Source organism: Rhipicephalus sanguineus, chromosome 10 (assembly GCF_013339695.2).
Source record: "Rhipicephalus sanguineus isolate Rsan-2018 chromosome 10, BIME_Rsan_1.4, whole genome shotgun sequence".
Classification (NCBI taxonomy): domain Eukaryota; kingdom Metazoa; phylum Arthropoda; class Arachnida; order Ixodida; family Ixodidae; genus Rhipicephalus; species Rhipicephalus sanguineus.
Window position 1 is genome coordinate 3,490,742 of NC_051185.1, and position 21,950 is coordinate 3,512,691.

The following is a 21,950-nucleotide window of genomic DNA, read 5'->3' on the forward strand; positions in this document are numbered from 1 at the left end:
ACCGGTTTCCACCGACGCCCGTGCCGGCTTCCTCGGCAAGGGACTGATGCCTTGACTCAACGAGAGGCTCACGGAGTCATCGTAAGGGCGAGTTCATCGAACTGCAATGCTCCTATTTTCCAGGTGAACATGTGTCGCGATGAATTTTTTCGCACAGCTCGTGAACGTGAATTGCCGCTGTCTAATGCCCCTCAGAATTCATTTTTCATACCTACTCAAGTGTTCTATAGTCAACGGTACATGCATGCCGGTCTTGCAAATGCTCAATATTGTCATACTTGTTCTGACGTTTCCTGCAAGGGCAATGCTTCCTTTTCTTCTAATGCCAGTGTACTTGAGCCACAGGGCTCCTTCGCGGCACCATTTCAATGTCCGGCTGTGGTGCCCAGCCAAAATGCTTCTCTTTCGTCTCGTATGCCTTCAGTTGAGCCACAGAGCTCCTTAGCGGCACCGGTTCAAAGTCCGGCTGTGGTGCCCAGCCACAATACTTCTAATGAATGCATAGTAGAGCCATCGGGCTCCTTACAGGCACCTTCGCAACGTTCGGCTGTGGTGCCCAGCCACAATACTTCTAATAAGTGCATAGTAGAGCCACCGGGCTCCTTACAGACACCTTTCCAACGTTCGGCTGTGGTGTCCAGCCCCCATGATGTTTCTCCGTGCCCCGAGCACGTTTCAGAGTCGCAGGACTCTTTACAGGCACCTTACGAATGCTCGACTGCCGTGCCCAGTCCCCATGCAGATAGTTCTTCTAACAATAATGGACATGAATCAGAGCCGTCAGGCTCCCATGCGTCGCGTTGTCATTTCCCGTCCTCAGCCAACGCTGAAGGACGCTTAAGCGAGTCATCTGACTCTAGTTATTCCTCTACGCTCTCAGCTGTGCCTGAGCAGCGCGTAACTGAGCCAGTAGGCTCATCTGAAGATACAGAACTTACTGCTCCGCAAGGGAGCACTTCAGGACGAAATGCGCCTCGGCGTTCTAAACGGTTGCGTAAAAAACCGTCCAGGTTTAAGGACTTTGTGTCCTAAATTCTTTTTCACTCACTTGTTGAACCCAGTGTGCCATCCTTTTCCATTCTTGTGTGTATGCTGTACATCTATTTATTGTATAATGGTTATCAGTTCTACCGCTTGGTACACTGGTATGCTGTGAATTCTTTGTTGTATTTTATTTGTATCAGTGTCTTCAGCTAGAGTACGCTGTGTACTTTGCTTTTGTTCCCTTCTCGTGCCGGTTCCTTTTCACCAATTGGACGTTACACCAAAAGAGGGGGGGATCTTAAGGTTGTGTAGTTGAAGGTTGTACACGGTATATGTGTCACGATTCCTTCTCGAAAGTTGTATAAGGTTCACAAGTTACTGTCTATCAATTGGCGTCTGCATTAATCATTGTATAAGGATGTTAGAGGCCACATGTCCTTTTCATTCTAGGGGGGGATGATGTGGTGTGTTAGCTAGTTCCGATTTTTTAGTTCCAGTTTCGGTTTCATGTAAAGTACTTTCGCCCTTAGGGGGCGCCACCTTGTATATATATGCGCGGCACTGTATCAAATAAGTCAGTTCCTGCTTGGCTACCGGCTGCTGCTGTTGTTCCTCCCGGCCGGCGCTCCGGGCGCCGTGCCCTTTGTTCTCCGGGCGTCGCGTTCGACGTCCGATACCACACACAACACCTCTTGAACCAAGAACATTCGAAGAGAAACTCGTTCGTCGGCCTTGCCCATCCACTTTCTTTCTGGCGTGGACAGCTGCCAATTGCGGGATGCACTCACGATCATACTTATGAACAGGGTGTCGGAACGGAGCGAAAACCGAAAACGAAAAACAAAAATATTTTGTCCGGAACGAAAACGTAACCGAAACTTTATTATTTCGTTCCGGAATGAAACCGAAATTTTTTCAATTGTTTTTCGGTTCACGAGAAAACTTCGCCATCCGGAACTGAGCTTGTGCAGTGTGGGCATATCTCAGGGTACAGTATTAGCGCGTACCTCGGGCAGGAATTCCAAAGCGAAGATATGTTGAAATTGTGCGAAAAACGAAAACAGTGGCAACCAGACATGTTTATATTGACGCAATTAAGTGGACTTTTGCGCGCCTGTCACGCAGGCCAGAGTGGAGAGGGCATTGCCGGCGCTGAAGTTAGTCACAGCGAAAGCTCCTATGAGATCACAGCAGCTCATTTTGGCGCCATAGTTGTCCGCCGCCGCCGGTGTAAGTGACTGCTATCGCGTGAAATAAAGAAAAGATCCACAGCATATCCACGGGGTGAATGATGATGAGTGGGGCGAAGCTCCGGAGGAAATCATCAAACCGTAAATACTCGGAGTAATTCGCCCAGTATATGATCAAGTAAACACGTGAGAAACAGCGTGAGAAACACGTGAGAAACACCTGCGAATGTGAACCGGTCCCTCGGAACAATGCCTCCGATCTACGTGCACGGCCTCCGGAACGTGAGGGAAAGAGAAAGGCGGAGCCAAAAACAAGCTGCGACGAAGCCCCCCTGATCAGCACAGTCACCCCTGAAGAAGAGACCAAGCCGGTCTCGAAACGTCGGGTTTCCTCCAAGAATTTGTGGCTGGAGGTATTTCAACTTCTTAATTCTTCCACCCAGCCAGACAGACTTCTGTCGAAATGTTTACATTTAAGCGTGTATATATTAAACATCAAACTTTTATTGTACTGTTGGTTTACGTGGTCCCTTCATTACGACGGTCCCCCTAGCGTACATCGCCGCACTAAATCGAACGATTGCCTTCCACCAATGACACGCGCCATATGTGAATCTTCCGTGAATTCTGCCCAGTACATCATCAACGACGTGAGATCGGGCGCGCTTATACTAAAGGGTCGATGAGAGTCAAGGCGACTTGCAGCTCACTTTAATTTTACATGCACGCTGTGAATGTGAGAGCACGCATCTGCAACGCGGAGCATCGGCGTCCCGAGGCGAGAGAGGGGGAGGGGGACTGGAGCACGCATCTGCAACGATGATGATGATGATGATGACTTGGGGCTATTCCCTTTGTATCGGGCGGGCAAGATTAATTTGCCCTAGCCAGCGAAAAAAGAGAAGCCGCGCCCTCTAGAGATCTTTCTCAGAACTAGAGGTGACTACGACAGCGTCATCTAGTGAACACTCAAGAACTAGAGGTGGCTACCTACTACTACTACATACTACAGAGGAGGGACAGACCCACACCCTAAGGAGCTTCGCCCCTAAAATTGAATGAGAAACAAATTTCTATGATCCGATAAGATATTAACCCGCGCCCTCCGCGTGGCAGTCGGGCCTTCCACCACAGTGCCACGCTGGTGCTTGTAACTCCTTCAAAAAAGTACTCTATACGGCGTCATGTCGGGAAAGGAATCGTATTAACTTATGTAATATGGCGTGGCAGAACAGTAAATAACAACCAGTCATCACAATATGCTAATAGCGCAAAGGGTGTGGTTTAATGCATCCCACCAGTGTTGCCAAGTTGCCACTCCAGAAACAAGCTGACAAACAAAAGCAACAATGTGTAGGACAACAGTAACAAAAAATGTCGTTTATTCACACCAAAAGAAACAATCTACACTCGGTGGGAGGATCACACTGAGACCAGAAGATAAATATCAGCCACGACCGCAGGGAAGGCTGCGATTCTTCAGCCACACAACTCTGTCCTAGAGCGAGCGGAAGAAAGGGTGCAAGTCGAAGCCGAAGTTGAAGCCGGTGTCTTCGTCGGCGGTGCGCATGCTCAGCACGCGCGCGACGTGGTGTACGAGACCGTTGCGGGCGGCGAGGTCGGGCCGCGAGACGCGAGCGCCGCCGAAGTAGACGTTGCCGCGCAGGCTGCGCTGGGTCGGCACGGCGGTGCCGTCCAGGTTTCGGTACTCAAGCCGACTCAGGAACCCGCTGTGGCCCACACCGCTGGTGCACGCCGTCTCTGCGGAGGAAAATTAGGTCAGAATCCGTTTGGGTGAACACAGCACTATATGAAGAAGGGATGGGCGCTCACCGGGCAGGACATGCTGCTTGACCAGTGCCTGGACCTGTTCCGGCTGCAGGGAATCCAGCGTTCCCCGGGGCAGCCGCGAGAACGCGCTGTCCGTCGGCGCCAGCACCGTGAAGGGGCCCGCGTTGGAGCGAAGCTGCTCAGACAAGCCGGATTCGCGGACCAGCCGCGCGAATGTGCTCAACTCCCCGTCAGACTCGATGAGCTCCAGCACGTTGCCGGCCGGCGGCTTCATCACCTGTGGAACAGCACACGGAGGAAGGGTTTACTGTTGTGTTTTACTACTACGTGCTCTACGCGTGAAAGGTGTGGGGCCGGAAGACTCGCTCTAAGAACAAACGGACACAGTAGACGCCGTCGTGCAAACGAACACGTGGGCGTTTATTGACTGCTTTTACAACGGCGAGCTCTCCAGCCGAACCTAATACATAACTAGTAACACGCTAAATAACCAGATACATAATGCCAATACAACACACAGAGAACATAACACACAAAACAATATAACACATACAATACACCGCGAATGCGGTGGGCCGACGTCCGACTCATCACGAGGGCCCGCGGGTACGAGCCGCGGTACCACACCCACGGACCCTCCCGGGACCGACCGTCGCCGACCACGTTAAACCTTAAAAAGATAAGCAAGAGCTTTTCCTCGATCGCCAGAGTAATCTCGCTTCCCGCCAAGCGGCGCCCCTGGTGATGATGAGGAATTGTGGCCCTGCCCTTTGTAGCGGGTAGGCAGCTCTGAAGTGCCTTAACCAGAACAAATATAAATAAATAAAAAAGACGTCGAGGAAAAGGGAAGAAGGCTATGACGGAGAGAAGAGGAAGAAAAGACAGAAAGAAAAAAAATGAGATAGACACACACTAACGAATGAACACGTTCGCCAAAGCCGGCCGATGTCTCCTTTTAGCCCAGCTACATTGTCTGCACGTCTACACTGTCTGCGCGTTCTGCGCCGCCATTGCACCAATCTCAGTTTTGTGACGTGCACCACTCTGGCCACCGCTGTGTGTTCTCCTCCGTATCTCTTCGGAATCCCAGTGCCAGAGGCCAGAGCGAAAGTGACGCGACCATAGCGCCATCTCTAGCTAGGCGGCGAAACTAACAACGCTAACTACGACTCCATGCTAATCCGCCGGACGCGCGTGCGTCATGCGGCGAAAACGACGTTACATGGAGGGATAGAACCACCACAAAGGCCGCTAGTTCTGTCGAGCCTTCAGATACAGAAGGGGGAGAAAGGGTACAGCGAACGCACCCGTATCTCGATTCAAGAACAGCTTGCGCACCTTGTCGACGACGTAGACGGCTCCCCCGCAGACGGGGCTCGAGGCGCTCAGTAGGCGGGCGCACTGCGCCGTCACGGTGGGCCGCTCGAAGGAGAAGAGGCGCGGGAAGATGTTGAGCCGGATGGGGCGCTCCTCGCCCAGAGCTGTGCCCACCAGCATGTTGTTGAAGAAGCCCCGGGGGGAGAGCATCTGACCGGGCACGGTGTGGTAGCGCAGAGTATCGGCCAGCCGGTCGCTCTTCATATCCTCCCACTCGGTCAGTGACACCTGGCAAAGAACCGCCGTTTGTGACCATACCATTCCGGGATTCTGCCGGGGTTCGAAGACCTTACCTCCTTGAGGGCTTCTTCGGAGGGCGCGAAGAAGGTGAAGTTGTCGAGCGCCTCGAATGATTCGGTCAGATTGGCCGCCTCGATGAGGTGCACGAGGTCGTCCATCTTGGCGTCTCGCAGCGTCTGCATGAGCGGCTTGCTGTCCTGGGACATGAGGATGTGGTCGAGCACGTGCAGCACTCCGTTGGTGGCCATCAGGTCGCGCGCCGACACCGGGCTGCCGTCGGCCAGGAGGCGGTCGCCGTCGCGACTCAGCGTCACGGGGTCGCCGTTGACGCTGCGCACCCGCGCCGAACCGGGCACGGCGGTGGTGCAGATCACGTGGTTAAGCAAGTGGCCCCGAAGCAGCTCTGCATCGGGAAAACACTGTAAGGCATCTCAATACCAGCAATGAAGCACGACAGAGCAGCATAAATGCGTTCACTGACGTATACGGTGAAGTCGACAGAAGACCTCGAAACAAGTGCCACAAGTCTTCAACAACAACCAAAAATAAGCAGCTTCGTGCGCCAATATTGCAGCACCGCCGTAGACCCATTGGGCGAGCCAGCACGAATGGCCCGCTTTCGCTGGGAGGGGAGGAAGCGAAGCAATGCTAGCTACGTGTGTACGCTCTAAAGTCACTGAAATCATCTTTATATCATGTGGGCTATCCACTGGTTATCGCGACTGCGTTCTCCACCAGCCAGTGCTAGCGGTCAAAGCTGTATGCACTGCGACGTACCTTCTGTCGCTCCTAATTTCTGCATGTTACGTTAAAATTCACCTCGCGTCACTATCCAGATATAAAAAGACGGCTTAATTGTGAAGGCATACTAATTTACGCATTCTCGCATAAGCATTCTTTTTCTTGAGCAAACGGCCGTCTTATCAGCGCACTTGATGAACATAGAAAACTCGACAAACGTGCAGCCAACTACTGGCCACAAACGTTGAAGACCGTCATAAAGGATATTGTGCGATATTGCTTATGTGATGCACGTGTTGATAGTTCAAGTTAAAATTTGAATGTGTTAAAACGTACGCGCTTTTAATGCAAGGTGGTTTATAAGCCATCTTGGTACATCAAATTTGTTCCTCACAGGACGCGGTGCACGCACTGCAGCGATGAGACACTCACTGGCGATGCAGGCGTCGCCGCTCTTCCACTTGGCCAGCGTGTCCTTGTGCACCTTGGCGAAGGCATCGTCGCTGGGCGCCAGCAGAGTGTAGTGTCCCTGCGGGTTCTTCAGGGTCTCCTCGAGGTCGCCCATGGAGAGCAGCGAGCGCAGCGTGCTGAAGCGCGGGTCCTCGGACACGATCTCGTACAGTGTGCGGTTGGGCGAGGGAAGAGTCTCGTCCACCACGTGAACCATGCCACTGGTCGCCGGGTTGTTGGCGGACACAATGGGCACGCAGTTGGCCGTCATCAGCTGCATCGAGACAGTGTTCGATCAATGGACCACACATCGGTAAAACACCTTACACACTTAAATGGGGTTTTACCCTGTCTGTAACCAACAACCTTAAACCCTAGGAAAAAGGCGCGAACCAAAACACCCATCGCAAGGGGGGCTTCCAATCGTCTAAGAGAAAAAAAAAAAAAAGGCTAGAGCAGTGAGGGCACATCCAATTACATCCCCATGGAAGGCGCACGTACGCGCCCAACCATACACACAACATAACGTTGTGAAACACCAAATGGAAGTACTCGTGCTACACAGTCATACACCGACCATCTGGTATACATAGCGATGGTATCTTGAGCCGCCGTTCAGTACCGGTGGAGATATTCTTGCAGCAGTGAACGACGTTGGGCCAGTTCCCGTTCTGCACAATTAAGCAATAAACATTCACAGAATACGCGTAAATGTACGGTGTACTTATGTAGCCCTAAAACGCACAGATCTGATCATTTAAACCCGCCTAATATTCAACGCTTTTAAATAGGAAGCATTTCTTATCGAACCGAAAACACTGACCGTTCACACTTTGAGCGTTTCCATCCATCCATCCATCCATCCATCCATCCATCCATCTAGCCGCCTACGCCTGGGTGCTCTCATGATCTCAAGTTAACCGTATAGGTATAATGATCAGTCACCAACTAGCCCAGCTCTCGACCTTATTAGAATGGTTGCTTGCTGGGCTAGTTGGTTCATTCCAAGGTTGTTTTGCTTCCCCAAACATCCCTTTGGTTTGCGTAATGTTTTTCCTGGAATAAATTCATTTGCGAGTGTCGTGTCCTTCCTGTTCCTTTTGTCCCCGTCCAAAGTGCACGGTAGCGCACTTTGGACGGGGACAAAAGGAACAGGAAGGACACGACACTCGCAAATGAATTTATTCCAGGAAAAATACTTCAACATATATGCACCCAAGCACCCCCGAGCGACATAAAGGGACACTGTTCTCAGTGCGGCTGCTTGCCACTGTTTGATGACAACTCCGTGCTTTTCCATCATGGGAACCAACTGACCAGGGAAATAGTTGAAGCGTTTCACATTCACAAAAGAAAATGCTGCTGCATTCGTCAATTTTATCAGGTCATCGTGAAGCCACCTTCCTGGAAGGACTTTAAGTTGTAGTGTTGCTTCTGTTACGCCCTCGTTCTTTCCGTTTTAAGCGAGTGTAGATTTCTACTGGAACATCTTGCAATAACCCTAGATTGTACATCATTTCTTAAAAGTGTATAAACTGCACGTTTTTCATTAAGTTTTGGTTTTTTGTATCGCTTGAGTGTGCGCAGAAAGTTTGGTCCTAGATAAGAATACATGGACTTTTGGTTCATCTTTACACGTGCATCGGTTATCCTATCACTAGCGTGTGCACAAAATTTGGTATTTAATAAGTTTATATTGAGGGTTGATTCATTTTTGTGTAGCTTGGGGGTGCTTGGGTGCATATATATTGAAGTATTTTTCCTGAAATAAGTTCAGTTGCGAGTGTCGTGCCTTTCCTATTCCTTTTGTCCCCGTCCAAAGTGCGCTACTTAACCATACAGGTATAATGAAGCAACCATTCTTGCACCCCCATTTCTGCAAATTCTTGTTAGGCAACAGTGTTTTGTCTGCTTGGAATCGCTTTAAGGGTAGAAAGCGGTTTAGAGTGCGTGCCCACATAAGCGTATATTTAAAGCCGCTGACGATGACCCTAGCAGCTGCCACTGGATCATTGCTCCGACAACGAGCGATTGACGTGGGCGTTAGTCGTGCCACATTCGGGTGTTATTGCTCCTATCGCAATACGGCTGCCGTGGGCAGGAATCGAACCTGCACCCTAGCGTTTGGCCCCGCTAACCAAGGCGGGCGCAGTTCAACAAGCCGAGCATTGGTCTGCGACGGGTGAACCGATACGATCACGCACCGGCACGCGCTCTCTTCATCCTCTCCTGCTACGCTCCCAGAGCACGTGCGCGATTTGTCCCGCGCTAACTCTGATGGGCGAGAGAACGAGTACGGAGAGAGAAACAAAGATAATGTTAAGCGGTTTATTGGACGGGACTCGGCGACAATTCGCTATGGCGACAGTCAGGGCAAGAGCACGGGCTCCGAGAGCGAGCGGCGTTTATAAGAGGACGACCCACTAGGAGCCGCTGGAGAACGCAACCGTTGAACAGTACGAATTGCTTCGCTTCTTGGCGAAAAACTTTTTGACGAGATGGGATTTGAACCCGCGTACCCACGATCCGAAGGCGAGCATCGTAACCACTCGGCTATCTAGGCACACTAGGAGAGTGTAGCATGGCCTTGTATAGCATAGCTTACCAAGGGGCAAGTGCGTAGCCAGAATTTTTTTTCGGGGGGGAGGGGGGGTTCAACCATACTTTAGGTATGTTCGTGCGTGCGTTTGTATGTGTGCGTGTGTATATATGCAAACAAAACTGAAAAATGTCGGGGGGGGGGGGTTCAACCCCCCCCCCAACGCCCTCCCTGGCTACGCCCCTGCCAAGGGGGGTGGAAGGGGAACTGAGGAAGGGGGAGGAGAATGAAACATGGCACAGAAAGAAACGAAGAGATAAATACATAGACACAAAGAAAGGAAGCGAGAAATCTATACAGAGAAAGAAAAATAGAAATAAACTGACAAAAAAAAAACATGGCTGGTCCCTCTGTCATAGGAATCGGTATAACACGAAAGTGAAACGTGTCTTCACAGACGTACTTGAGCGTTTGTTGTGCTTTCTTTCGCCTCGAGCGCCAAGGAATGAATGCTACAGCAACAAATTGTAACGTCACGCGAAGAACGGCAAGCAGCTCGAAACTTGCAACGCGCTGCTCAAGCAGAAAGGTCGCACGGAACGAACATACACAGGATGAGCGCGAACTAACTGTCACCGTTGTAACTTATTTCTGTGTAAGCAGCGCGCTCCTTTCGCACAAGCGGCCGCTGCAGTGAGCGAAGTGACCTTCGTGCTCTCAACGCAAACTTGCGGTGAGAGCGCAAGACGTACGCAACGCCGCCATCACGAGATAAGCCGCGCACTGGCGACCACGCCCTGTAGAGGAGCGCGCTCATCCGCGTGGGACGACGACTTTAAAGCGCGCTCTTCGAGCCCTTCGCGCCATCTCTCTAGTGATAACCCCGGCATAAAACACTTCCGTGTTATCAAGACAGAAAAAAGATGTACGAAGAAGGCCGCCCTTCCTTGAGGTTCGGCACCCTTCGAGAGAAGCAGACTTAATTTTTTTTCTTAACCCATATATGCCCAAACTCAGAAAAAAATGACAAAACAAATATTTTTTTGCACAAAAAGTGTACTTCTACCCTCGAAAGAAAGCACGAGTTCTTAATTTACTTCCACGTAAACGGAACACTGTTTTTCAGGCGGTCCTATACATATACGACACTGGGCATTATGGGGTGCTATGTGCGGGTGTGGTAAGCCTTGAAACATTTCACGTGCACACCGACATTGCACTTCTTCCTCTCCATGACGTCTTTCACACAAAGCACGCGTTTGCCCGGAGAAAGCGGTCGGCATGTGGCAGCATGAAAAGCAAGCAATGTCTATAGGCTTGCACACGTTGAGAATGAGGCCTGCTTGATGTGCTGTAGGTGGCGCTAGTCATCAGCTAAAGAAATAGCGACATTAGAGTGCATCAAAGAAGCGTCCTACATGTAGTGCACTGGGCATATATGGATTAATGCGATGCTATCGACAAACAAAATACAGACTGGTCCCGCTTAAAGTGCCAGAGGCGAAAAAGTTTGCAGTCGCTGCTGCGCACCTTAGCCGGGTTGTAGAACTCGTTGATGCGAATGCTGGATCGTCCGTCGACGGTCTGCAGAACCATTTCGTCGGCCATGTCTCCCGTGCGCAGCGAACCTGCCACCGTGTGAGCCCGAATGGCCGCCTGGCCATCGTAAGGGCTGGACACCTCGTTCTGGAAACAAGCAGTGGCATCAGCCCTAATCGGAAAGCTCACTTGGACAATAATAAATGTTATTGATCCAATGACGGACCTGAAACAAAGCCTGCGCCTGACTTTAAGGCTACGACAAAAGCATTATTAGAGGGCCACCTTGTTTATACTGAAACACGAGTTCTTCGCCAGGTGGTCCACCCGAAAGGAAGATCACTTCTCAAACCGAAAGCTTTGCCCTGGTCGGATATTTAACCCGGGACCAATGCGGGGGTCGCCTATCTCTGCTATAAACAACCACTGTATGGACGCTCCAGGCGACGTGACCTTCGTTCAGCGACCCCGAGGCTTCCCGTCGGGTGGTTGTCCTCTACACTGACTCGGTGCGTTGGACTCGTGAGCACTTTCTCTGGGCGAGATTAAGTGCAACGCTGGGCGACACACTACAGACATTGTAAGCATGACCGGGCACGCTTTCACTGCGGCACGCATCGTGCGAGTCAGCCGTGGCTTACAGTGTGTTCGAAGTCTTTGACCGCGATGTTGGTGGGCACGAAGACGGTGACGTTGCCCTTGTTGAGCTCGTCGGCCATCTTGGACTCCTCCACGAGGTCGACGAACTTGGAGGCGCCAAGGTCCTTCATCGTTGTCACCAGGTCCTTGAGATTTACTGCGTCCAACACGTCTAAAGTTTATGTGCCGTTACACCAAAACAAGAACGACTATGCTTTGCATAACAGGTCAAAGTTTAATTTAGCGAAGTTCCGATATAGCGAAATAAATTTCACCTACTTGGTTATATGGAGGTTTAACAGTATCGGGGCGCCGCTGACGCACCTTTAAGTTCGAGCACAGCCGCTTTGGAGCACAAAACATTGTGGTTGGTAAGCGGTTCGTCATGCGTCTACGTACATGGCGAATTGCAAAAGGCCTGATGCAATGACGCTCAGGGCGAGTGTTCCACACTCGCCGCCATGGCTGCGGCGCTGACTAACACTCCTAGGTTTAAATGCACATATATACTTCATAAAGTGGAAGAGAGGATGACTGCCGCCTTAGCTCAGTGGTAGAGCATCGGACGCGTTATTCGAAGGTCGCAGGTTCGGTCCCTGCCGGCGGCAAGCTATCTTTTCGTCCACTTTACTTTCTTCACATTTATATCCCAATAGCTACAAAAAACACCCCCTATACTTTCCTTGGCATTATTGGCTGTTAGTCCTCATTAATACTGTGTCTAACAAAGAAAAACGAGCCCTCAAAAGTCATCTTCTTTCCTATATATGATTGAAAGTTTTAAGCACTGCAACGTTACAAAAGAAACAACAAAACGAAAACTAACGCCTTGAAACACAAGTAAAAAGAAAGAATATGCAACGGTGTGTTCGCCAGTCACACTCGTTCTTATGCGCGATATGTTCTCTCTCCGATAGAGCGAGCGATCATCTCCAGTGGACTTCCGGAACAGGGAGACCACCCAAGTGCATCTGTAGTGAAACTCGCTGTACTTTTCTGCATAAATGTTTTACCACCACCACCACCACTATAGTGTACTAGAATAATTCTAGTACGCTATAGCCACCACAATCTACTTCTGAAGGCTCCTCCCGAAAGAGGTGGCAGCTCTCGATGCGTGTTCTGACAATCACCGTCGATGCGTACTAATTGTGCGTGAAAAGGCGCACCTTGGACGCAGCCGGCGCGCCCGTTGCGCCCCCGAGCGAAGCCGTGGCAGCACACGTACTTGTCCGTGATCGTCTTGCTCGAGTTCATCGTTCGAATTCTGCACAAACAAATGAGAAAACAAACAGAGTTGGTATACACTGTCGAGAGTCACGGTGGCCGAGATGAGAGGCAATCTCGTAAAATCAGAAAGAAAAAAATGTGGGTGAGTCTCCGTAAGGGGCAGTGACATAACAGCGGATAGAGACACTGCTCGTACATATGTGGCATGCTTCCCAGCTGTTCCTGCGAAAAGGAGGAATTAAAAATGTGGTTTAGGAAAAGAAAATTCCTTGAAACGCAGGCCATCAGAACGTCCATGAAAGCCAATACCACGCGAATTAACAGATGATCACAAAAACTCATATTCTGATTACTTAAGGTACGTATTAATATTAGCGCATAATAGGCGGTATGTTTCGAAATATTCATTCCCAAGGCGTGCTATAAAATCTGTCCAGTTAGCGTCGTACTTGAACGAGCAAAATTGCGCTTTGTGAAAAGAAGAAAAAAGCGCCTGTCGGTGAAAATGCGGTGTCGTGGCCGCCGTCAGATGCTTTCCCTAAAAATGTTTTCGTGGGGCATTGGTATCGCTTAATTCTATCGCGTTCGTCAGCATCCTTAGCGGCCCCCACGTCGTTCGTCCTGCGGCGGGCTTTTATGCCGCCACCGTGTAACAACGGGGGGCAGCAGCCGCGTCAGTGGCCAATGGCGAGACGGCAACCGCTGTTGGTCTCGGCCTACGCATGCAGCGATCCGCAGGATACCAGCGCATGACAATGACCAAAACAAAAAAAGGGAAGAAAAATAACAAAGACCTCTAAGCGTGTGAGGCCTACTGAATTAAGCATCGAAGCCTTCAATAACTTTTGTTAAAGTGATTTCAAAGCATACTTCATTACTTCGCGAAAATAATGTAATGGCATTCCTTTCGGCCAGCTGTAATTTACTCGCATTCCAAACGCTCCAGAAACGTAATTGGTGATGTAATTTAATTACTTTTTAAACTAATTTTGCCATCTAGGGCACCAAACAACGTTTCGGATAATCGGCGACGAACAAATATCTCGCGCGGAAATGTAGACAACTTTAACGCACGCACTTTTTTTTCCCCACTCGACGGGCTAATGAACGCAGTGGAACTCGGCCAAGTGCTTTCATTGCAGCGAGGTTTCACGTTAAAGCACGTCTTCTGAGTTATTCGAGCGCACATCATTCCAGCCACGTGGCACGCAAGTGTGCCTCGCCCGCGCATCCGCTTCGCGAGAAATGTGTGCATTCTGTGTGAAGTTATAATCCCTATGCACACATATCCGGCCCAAGAAGGACGCCCGCGAATCTCCATTACGGTTGAGAGAACAGGCACGCTTCTCGAGCGCGGCAAAAGTGCGCGTGAAGCGCGTCGGATGGAGTACGCATTTTTTTGTCGTGCGGCAAAATGTCCCTTCAACTGTAATGAAAAAAACAGGGGGTGGGTGCTCAAGCCGACGTTTCCACAAGGCTGGCACTGATTTCCTTAGCTCTCGTGTGCACTATATGCTTCGTGCCCTCTCCACCACAAGGGAGGAGGGGAGGGCAGCTGCCCTCCCCTCCCTTGTGGTGGAGCCTTCAACTGTCAGGGAGGCTCTCGCGAGAACTTATTTGGACGGTCTGAGTCATTCTCCCTGAAGCTCGTACTATACTTCCGGGATCAGCCCGCCTTCGACGGTGTCATGTGATGACGTAGTCATCTTGCGACATCACATTTTGATGACGCCATGCGACATTTTGCTCACGTCACTCTTGACTCACGAGACATATAAAGCTTTCTCAAGCTTAATGGGCGCATATATCCAGAAGCAAAACGTAAACTCGCTTAAAACAACGGCTCCAATATGGCACTCACTTGGTGGTGCACACGAAGGAGTCCTCAGTGTCCTGGCACTGCTTGGACTGGAAGTTGAAGGCGAACGGAACTGTGGCGTTGTCCTCCTTGGAGTCGTCCACTTCCTGTCGGAAGTTGCACACGTTCGGCCTGCAAAGGAGGACAACATGACACCGATGGTCAACGCATAGTTAGTGTGCGGGACCTTATAGGTCTGTCTGCCCGCACAAATTGAGCTGCAAGAACCATCATATCGGCCGGTATGACGTACGCACATCCGTTCTCTTTATCCTCCGCGCACATTTCGTCTGTCAATGGAGCGGGGACGCCAAACCGCAAAAGCTGCAGCGCCATCTGCAGGATGACACGAATTTCCCAATAAACTTCAAAAGTGAGCGCGAACGGCCGACGAATGCCCCAGTACCGAAGTGTAATTCCAACATTATTAAATTCCGCTTTCGACGGCAGTTACACGTTACATATACGCAAAATAAATTCGCCGTCAACTATTCTGAACATGATTCACCGGGCATATTAATGCGATGGAGAATTTCTTCGCGACAAACAAGTGCTCCCGGAAGATTTCGACCAATCTCTAATGGCAGAATTACAGAACAGGTTTGCGCCATCGCCCGTGTCCCTTCCCTCCGCTATGAGACTGCTGCCAGATAACGATGAGTCAGAGGTCACGTTCATTAATGTTTTGGTAGAACAGCGCCATTTGCAGATTGCCGAGGCAGCGAGGGAAACCACGTTGATGAGTCCATGGCCTCCGGGATTGTGCACCGGCGGGTTTCTCTCGGGCCGTCCCAATCGCCGCGCTCCCCAGCAAAAAAAAATGTACGGCGCCTCACGCGCCCGGCTACCGCGAGAGGGCGCGTTTAGTGAGGATTCCGCTTAGGGTGTTGCTATTCTTTGAAGGGGCTGATGCCGCCGCGACGCCTTTTTAGGGGCGAAGCTCCTTAAAGCGGCACCCGTTCGTCCCTCATAGTGCGTAACCAGTCGTAACGCTAGTACCAGATCTTGACCTCCAAGGTGGTGCCGGTGGGAGATTTCTCCTGTGCGTTGTTGAACAATAAAAAATTCGCAGCGTGCGCGTTAACTAAAAGCCGAATTCTGTCTCTCTTTCCCCATTAGCAGCCATTGGCATGTTCCAGTAGGAAACGTTAGTAGAAGTAGAAGTGTAAGTGTTAGCTAAAAGCCGACTTCTGTCTCTCATTCCCATTAGCAGCCATTGTTTACCTCCAAGGTAGTGCCTGGTGAGATTTCTCCTGTGCGTGATTAAACAATAAAAATTTTGTTCAAAACGCCGTTGATTGATGAAATAAACCAACGAAAGACGCCAGATGTTTTCTAAAAGCAAAACGAAAAGACGCCAGATTGTTTCTAAAGCAAAACGAAAAGACGCCAGCTGCTTAACGAAAGACGCCAAATGTTTTCTAAAGCACTGGTTTTCTAAACAATGAAAATTCACAGCGTACATGTAAAATTAAAGTGAGCTGCAAGTCGTCATAACTCTCATCGAACCTTTAGTATAAACGCGCCCGATCTCACGTCGGTGATGATGTACTGGGCAGAATTCACGGAAGATTCACGGTTTACCGATGAACCTCCACAGCTTCGCCCACTCATCATTCACTCCGTGGATATGCTGTGATTTTTTCTGTTTATTTAACACGAAAGTGTTTATGCCGGGGTCCACCAGGACTTCACTGGCGTATTTGCGTCACAGATATGACGTTGTAAAATTCCCAGCAACGAATGATTAAAGCAAAACTAGAAGAAAATGTTCCGTCACCGGGAATCGAACCTACTAACTCTCTGTCCGCGAAGATTAATACCGGGCGTTTAACCCATTGCGCCATCGACGCACAAGTACGAGGCTCCACGAACGCGCCGTATGTATCTCCCACAATCTCACGGCGCTCTTGGTTTGCGAGGCGGTGTCGCCGTCTGTGAAAGGTGAAATGAAGTACTGCGTTATGTCACTAACGAGCGCCGCCGACAGGGAGCGATTCGGCGACGACGCAGTTAGACGCAGTTAGAGTGCCTCTATGCGCGCGCCCCCGGAGCGCGCGGGCATCAAGGCACCCTAGACGCAGTTACAGCATCTCGATGCCAGCGAGTATAGTGAACTAGAACATATGGTTCTAGTTCATTATACCAGCGAGGAAGCTGGCCGCGCTAGCATCGAGGAGTCGCCATAGACGCAGTAGCGTTCTTTGCCTTTCGCATCGTATTAGAGCATGACAGCTCCCTGTCGGAGTAGTGCCGCTTCCACGTGCAGCAACGGTGTTTCTCCGCCGCCTACTGCTTCGACTACGAGAACACCGACTAATAAAGCTGCTGCAATAAGCGCCGCAAAAAGGCAACGGTATCGACCGACTAATGTCGTACCTTGGTGGAGCGAGACAGAGGCCAGCGGGAACGCCGTCGCGCGTTCACGGCTCAAGCTACGAACCTCTGCTGCAGTGTTGCTGAAGCGCAGTGTGGGAGTGTATGCATGAGCACAGGCTTAGGTTACCCTACTACTCGGGAGCGCTCAACTTGCCGGTGTTCTCCCCAATTGTTGACGCTATGAAGGAGTGCATATCGAGTACCAGGGTTTATTATGTGTTTCTTGATGCCATCTTTGCGCGGTATTCACGATATGCTGCAGGTATATATGTTAACAGCTTTATATACCACAACAGTTAACTCACGATCAGGGGCGTTAGTCGTCGGGATGGAGATGTGCCACTAGGCGTCAACGTGAGTGCACCCACTTCAAAGGGGCCTATAGCTGCCAAACGCGAATATATATATATATATATATATATATATATATATATATATATATATATATATATGTGTGTGTGTGTGTGTGTGTGTGTGTGTGTGTGTGGTACAAGCTCTCATATATCAATGTACATTAAACAATCAACTACCTCTGTAAAGACACGTTTCGCTTTCGTGTTACATCGATTCCTCTGACGGAGGGATAATAAGCCATGATTTTTAACACGAAAGTGTTTTATGCCGGGGTCCACCAATACTTCAGTGACGTATTTCCGTCACGGAAATGACGTAGAAAAAATTTACACGATCAGATGGCAAAGAAAAAAACATGGTTGATCCCTCCGTCATAGGAATCGGAATAACACGAAAGTAAAGCGTGCCCTCACCGAAGTAACTGAAGGTTTACTGTACATTAATATAAGAGAGTTTGCACAATGTATATTGATGACTGGCAGCTATAGCACCGTTTAACGTGGATGTGCCCACTTTGATGATCGGTGGTACATCTCCATCCCGACGACTAACGTCCCTGCTAAATGATTAAACAAACTCTTGTGGTAGCTGTAGTAGTTAACGGTGAAAGCGTAATCGGAGAACGAGGAGTGATAGCCAGAAGAGCGTCGCATATTGGACGCAGAACTTGGTCGCCATCCCGCGGCATGTTAAAATGTGATTGAACACCACGGCCGGACTAGAGGGAAACGCAAAGCGCGTCGTGCCGCCCCGGCTGCCCAGCCGCGATTTTTCTCAGGGCGAGCGCGTGAGCGTGGAACGCGGTATTACAGCCAGGTGAGGCAGGAGCGCGTCGCAGAGCTATTTTTGGTTTGGATTACCGTGATTATAGTGTACTAGAAGAAATTGTTCTAGTACACTATAACCGTGATGCTATGAGCGAGGCCGACGCTTTTACGACACTTGGGCTAAGATCGCCACCTCACGGTGTGTTAAGGCATTGACAAAATTGAACTTCTATTGAAAACGCGCCGAATGGGACGGACGTGTAACGCGTTGCAGGTGCTAATCGCAGAGGTCACAGTAATGACGAATTACTTTGCTTTTTTTTATCGAAGAGCGCTTATGTCAGTGAAAACACCGTGTTAATATGTATGTCCTCATTTGCTTTGTTCACGAGATTTAACGGGCCAAAATTACCCTTGCTGTGTGTGCTCACTTCAGTGAGATTGATAGTTGTCATCAGCTTGCATTGCACGTAAATCTAGTTTTAATTATTTTCCTGCAGTAAAACTTTGCTCTGGTGTCTTGTCGTCAAGAAAAATGTATTCTCAAACTAATTGTTTCTAGCGTGTGCGGGGGTGGTCTGCTGCCGCTCTCTAAAGGCCTAACGCGTACGCAGTTTGCAGCTTACAACCTCAACTTACCCCGCCAGTATTCGCTAATCAGAAGCACGCGAGACACCGCGAACACATGGTTTAGGTCACTTTTTCAAAACTCTCCTTGCACACAGAATAAAGCATCTGTATGCAGCGAAGGCCAACTTAATCTGTAACTGAATGCCACAATCAGCAGGCGCGCTGTTCTGCAGTTGTTTTCTCACTGCCTGCTTGCTTCCGTTCCATTACGTGCATTGTACGCTCTAACCATTTTCCCCATTCGACGCACACTGTGCCTAAACAACATTTGTAAAAAGTTAGCTCAATCATTTCTGAGCCGTTTATTTCACTTCCCGCTATCACATGTTTTCGGCGTCGCAGATAACGTCTTCCTGTATCATCTCGACCTTTACCTCAGCATTTCAACAGCCAGAAAACGTGCGGTGCGGCATGATTAAGCCATGAGTGGCCGAAGCTGCCCAATTGATGACGTTTTGTTGCCACTTTACTAAAGTGCTTTTTCACGTCGAGGACAGCAGAAGTCATTGGTGGCGCCAGACGGACATTACCCTTAGTTTTGACAATAAGTGTGGCCTACAAATTAATTATTACAGCCCAAAGCGCTTAGACACCCTTAGTCATAAAATGTTAAACCGTGAGCAGCTCTGGAAACGCATTCATGACAGCTGCGCAGATGTGAGATAATTTGTGCGGCGCCGTTCAGTATAAACGTTTCGACTTGCTCTAGGTCTAGCTGTTCGCTACACGCGATGCGCGTGGCTCATGGCTACGTCCGATTATTCTGTGCCGATTATTTACGCGTTCACAAAAAGAAGATTGCTGAGGAAAACATTTTAGTTGCGCAAATTTTTTTCTTTGCTCTTTTTGTTGTTGCCTACCTCCCGAAGCTACTGTCATAGGCTGAGGATCTTCGCGACACCTGCGAAGTCTGCTTGCATTGCTTTACGCTCCTCAAGGAAAACCTGTCTACATGTAACCGCGATGAGGTAGACCAGGCATTTCTTCAGGAAGAAGAAGCGATTCATATCTTGAACAGGCGCGCCCATCTTTCCTCTGATGATTGTACGCGAGGTTGTAGGCTGCAAACTGTTTACACGTTAGCCATTTAGATGGCGGCAGCAGCCCACTTTTGCACACGCTAGACACAAATAAAACCTGAGAACACATCTTTCTTGACGAAAAGCCACCAGAGCAAGGTTTTGCTGCAGCAGAATAATTAAAACAGATTTACGCACAATGCAAGCTAATAACAACCATCAGTCGCACTGAAGTGAGCACACACAGCAAGGGTCATTTTGGCCAGTTATATCTCGTAAACAAAGCAAATGAGGACATATGATATTACAACCGTGTGTTCACAGACATAAGCGCTCTTCGATAAAAAATTGTCGTCAAAATTGAGACCGGACTTTTTTTTTATTTTATTTTTTGAAAATGTACTTTTTTGAAAAAACTCGCTTCTTTAACTATTTTCTTTTTTGCGCTGCCCGCAGGAAAATTATCTTCCGTATAAATGTTGCAAAGGCGCTTTTCTATAGTTGACATTGTTTTCAAGTTTCTGTTTGAAATAGCAAAGGCGCCAAGGCGCCTCAAACTTAGGACCCTTTTTTGATTTCGGCCGTGTTTGCCATTTTTTCACATTTTCTTCTTTTTGAGGACGGCATAAAAAAAGCATGGACGTAATTCACAGTAATGCGTATCAAAACCAGCAAAAAAAATTTCGACACATCATTTATAGTTCGCGTTAAATTCGGCCGTGAAATCCGAAAACATTGCAGCGAGCAAAAACAGGAGGCCCGCGCCGCCACCTTCAAATATTTTTTTGGCGCGCTGGGAGCGTTTCTCGGAAATCAATTTTCCCGTTCCGTGCACTTTGAATGTGCCCACATAACATATAAAAAACCCAGGCAAAACAAAAATATCGACCGGACAGGCATGTTCGATCTCTCGTGGAATCACCCAATTGTGAAAGCCTGAACTTATCTAGGCTGTCGGAATGAGTGGTGGGTTCGTTGGTCATTCACCTCAGGCTCACGTCATGCAGCCGATGGAGCAGTAAATGGTCATTCATTAAGGTAACGGCATTACTTGACAATAATATGTCTGGTACACGAAGTAATTGCACATTACATAACGGGCCAACGTTTCACAATTCACAGATGGGACCGCAGCTTAACTGCGATATTCGTAGTGGTCGTTCATTAAAGAGCAACATTATCTCCCTCAGGCGCGAATTACGATGCACTGTCCACATATGTGTCAAATTGCCATACCACAATTCCAAGGCACTCAATATTACATTCCAAGAAAGAACATGAAGTAATGTGTTGTTTTGAGTGAGTTTCAGCAATTAATTGTAATTTGGATGTGATTAAATACCTGATTATTCTGCATTCAGTCATGTTCCATTTTGACATAAAAAGAATGAAATCATAGGCTCCAAATGTGTGCGCCATTAGTTTTTGGTTTCATTCATTTGGAGAAAAGTAATACTTTTTACGTTGGTTCTGGCACGTCGAACATCGTAGTGCCTTCACCAAAGTGATCGGTTGCAGTCATACGCAGCGCAGTGAGGTCAAGTCAAGACATATTCACTGTGCAGAAGGTCTAATGAGCAATGTTCTCTTTTGGCCACAAGTTGACATAACTACCATAAACATGTTGCGTACATGTATCCACCGCCACCGAAGGGGTTATTATGAACTATCGTGTCCTAATTGCGGAATCAACGACGCACGTAACCGCTGACAGTCGTCGTGAAGAAGTCTATGCGATAGCAGCTCACCCTTTCCACCAGGGCTGGCGTACGGGGAAGCCGAAGAAGCCGTCATCCCTCCAGGGCCGAGTCTCCACTATGACGGCGGTGTCTTCGGCGCTTCCGCTGCTTTCCGCAGTCGCCGATGGTCCCTCCCCGATTCTGCACAATGATAAACAAGTGGCAGTCTCACCAAACTTCACCACACTTTCACGCGCTCGGCCGGCATCAGTCAAACAAAGTTGATCTGGGACTTTTCCGGAGAGCAATATTGGTTGCGTATACATAATGAAATACTGAGGTCAGACAACGGCCACGTGCACTCGTTTGTGCACACGGCAACATTACGGGACGAATGCGAACCGCGCTCAAGCTCCAGAAAATAGTGTCGCACATTTTCATCCGTTAAACCGGAAAAAGCGAAGCAAGGCAGCACCGAGTCTAATGCGACGTCGTCGCACTGCGCAAGCACTGTTTCAAAAGCGCTGTTGAAGCGAACAACGAG

At 49.3% G+C, this 21,950-nt stretch overlaps 1 protein-coding gene across 1 annotated transcript in view; it reads right to left on the minus strand.

The window, feature by feature from the left end:
- Positions 1-3,537: 3,537 nt before the first annotated feature.
- Positions 3,538-21,950, minus strand: part of LOC119406267 (transforming growth factor-beta-induced protein ig-h3) — a 31,286-nt gene continuing 12,873 nt past the window's right edge. The window contains exons 2-11 of the mRNA XM_037672999.2: positions 21,476-21,607; positions 14,582-14,710; positions 12,660-12,757; positions 11,493-11,647; positions 10,843-10,998; positions 6,756-7,047; positions 5,636-5,985; positions 5,304-5,570; positions 4,008-4,242; positions 3,538-3,935 (exon numbers count right to left, since the gene is read on the minus strand). Coding sequence (XP_037528927.1) covers positions 3,673-3,935; positions 4,008-4,242; positions 5,304-5,570; positions 5,636-5,985; positions 6,756-7,047; positions 10,843-10,998; positions 11,493-11,647; positions 12,660-12,757; positions 14,582-14,710; positions 21,476-21,607 — 2,077 coding nt within the window. The 3' untranslated portion in view covers positions 3,538-3,672. The remainder of the gene's footprint in view (positions 3,936-4,007; positions 4,243-5,303; positions 5,571-5,635; positions 5,986-6,755; positions 7,048-10,842; positions 10,999-11,492; positions 11,648-12,659; positions 12,758-14,581; positions 14,711-21,475; positions 21,608-21,950) is intronic.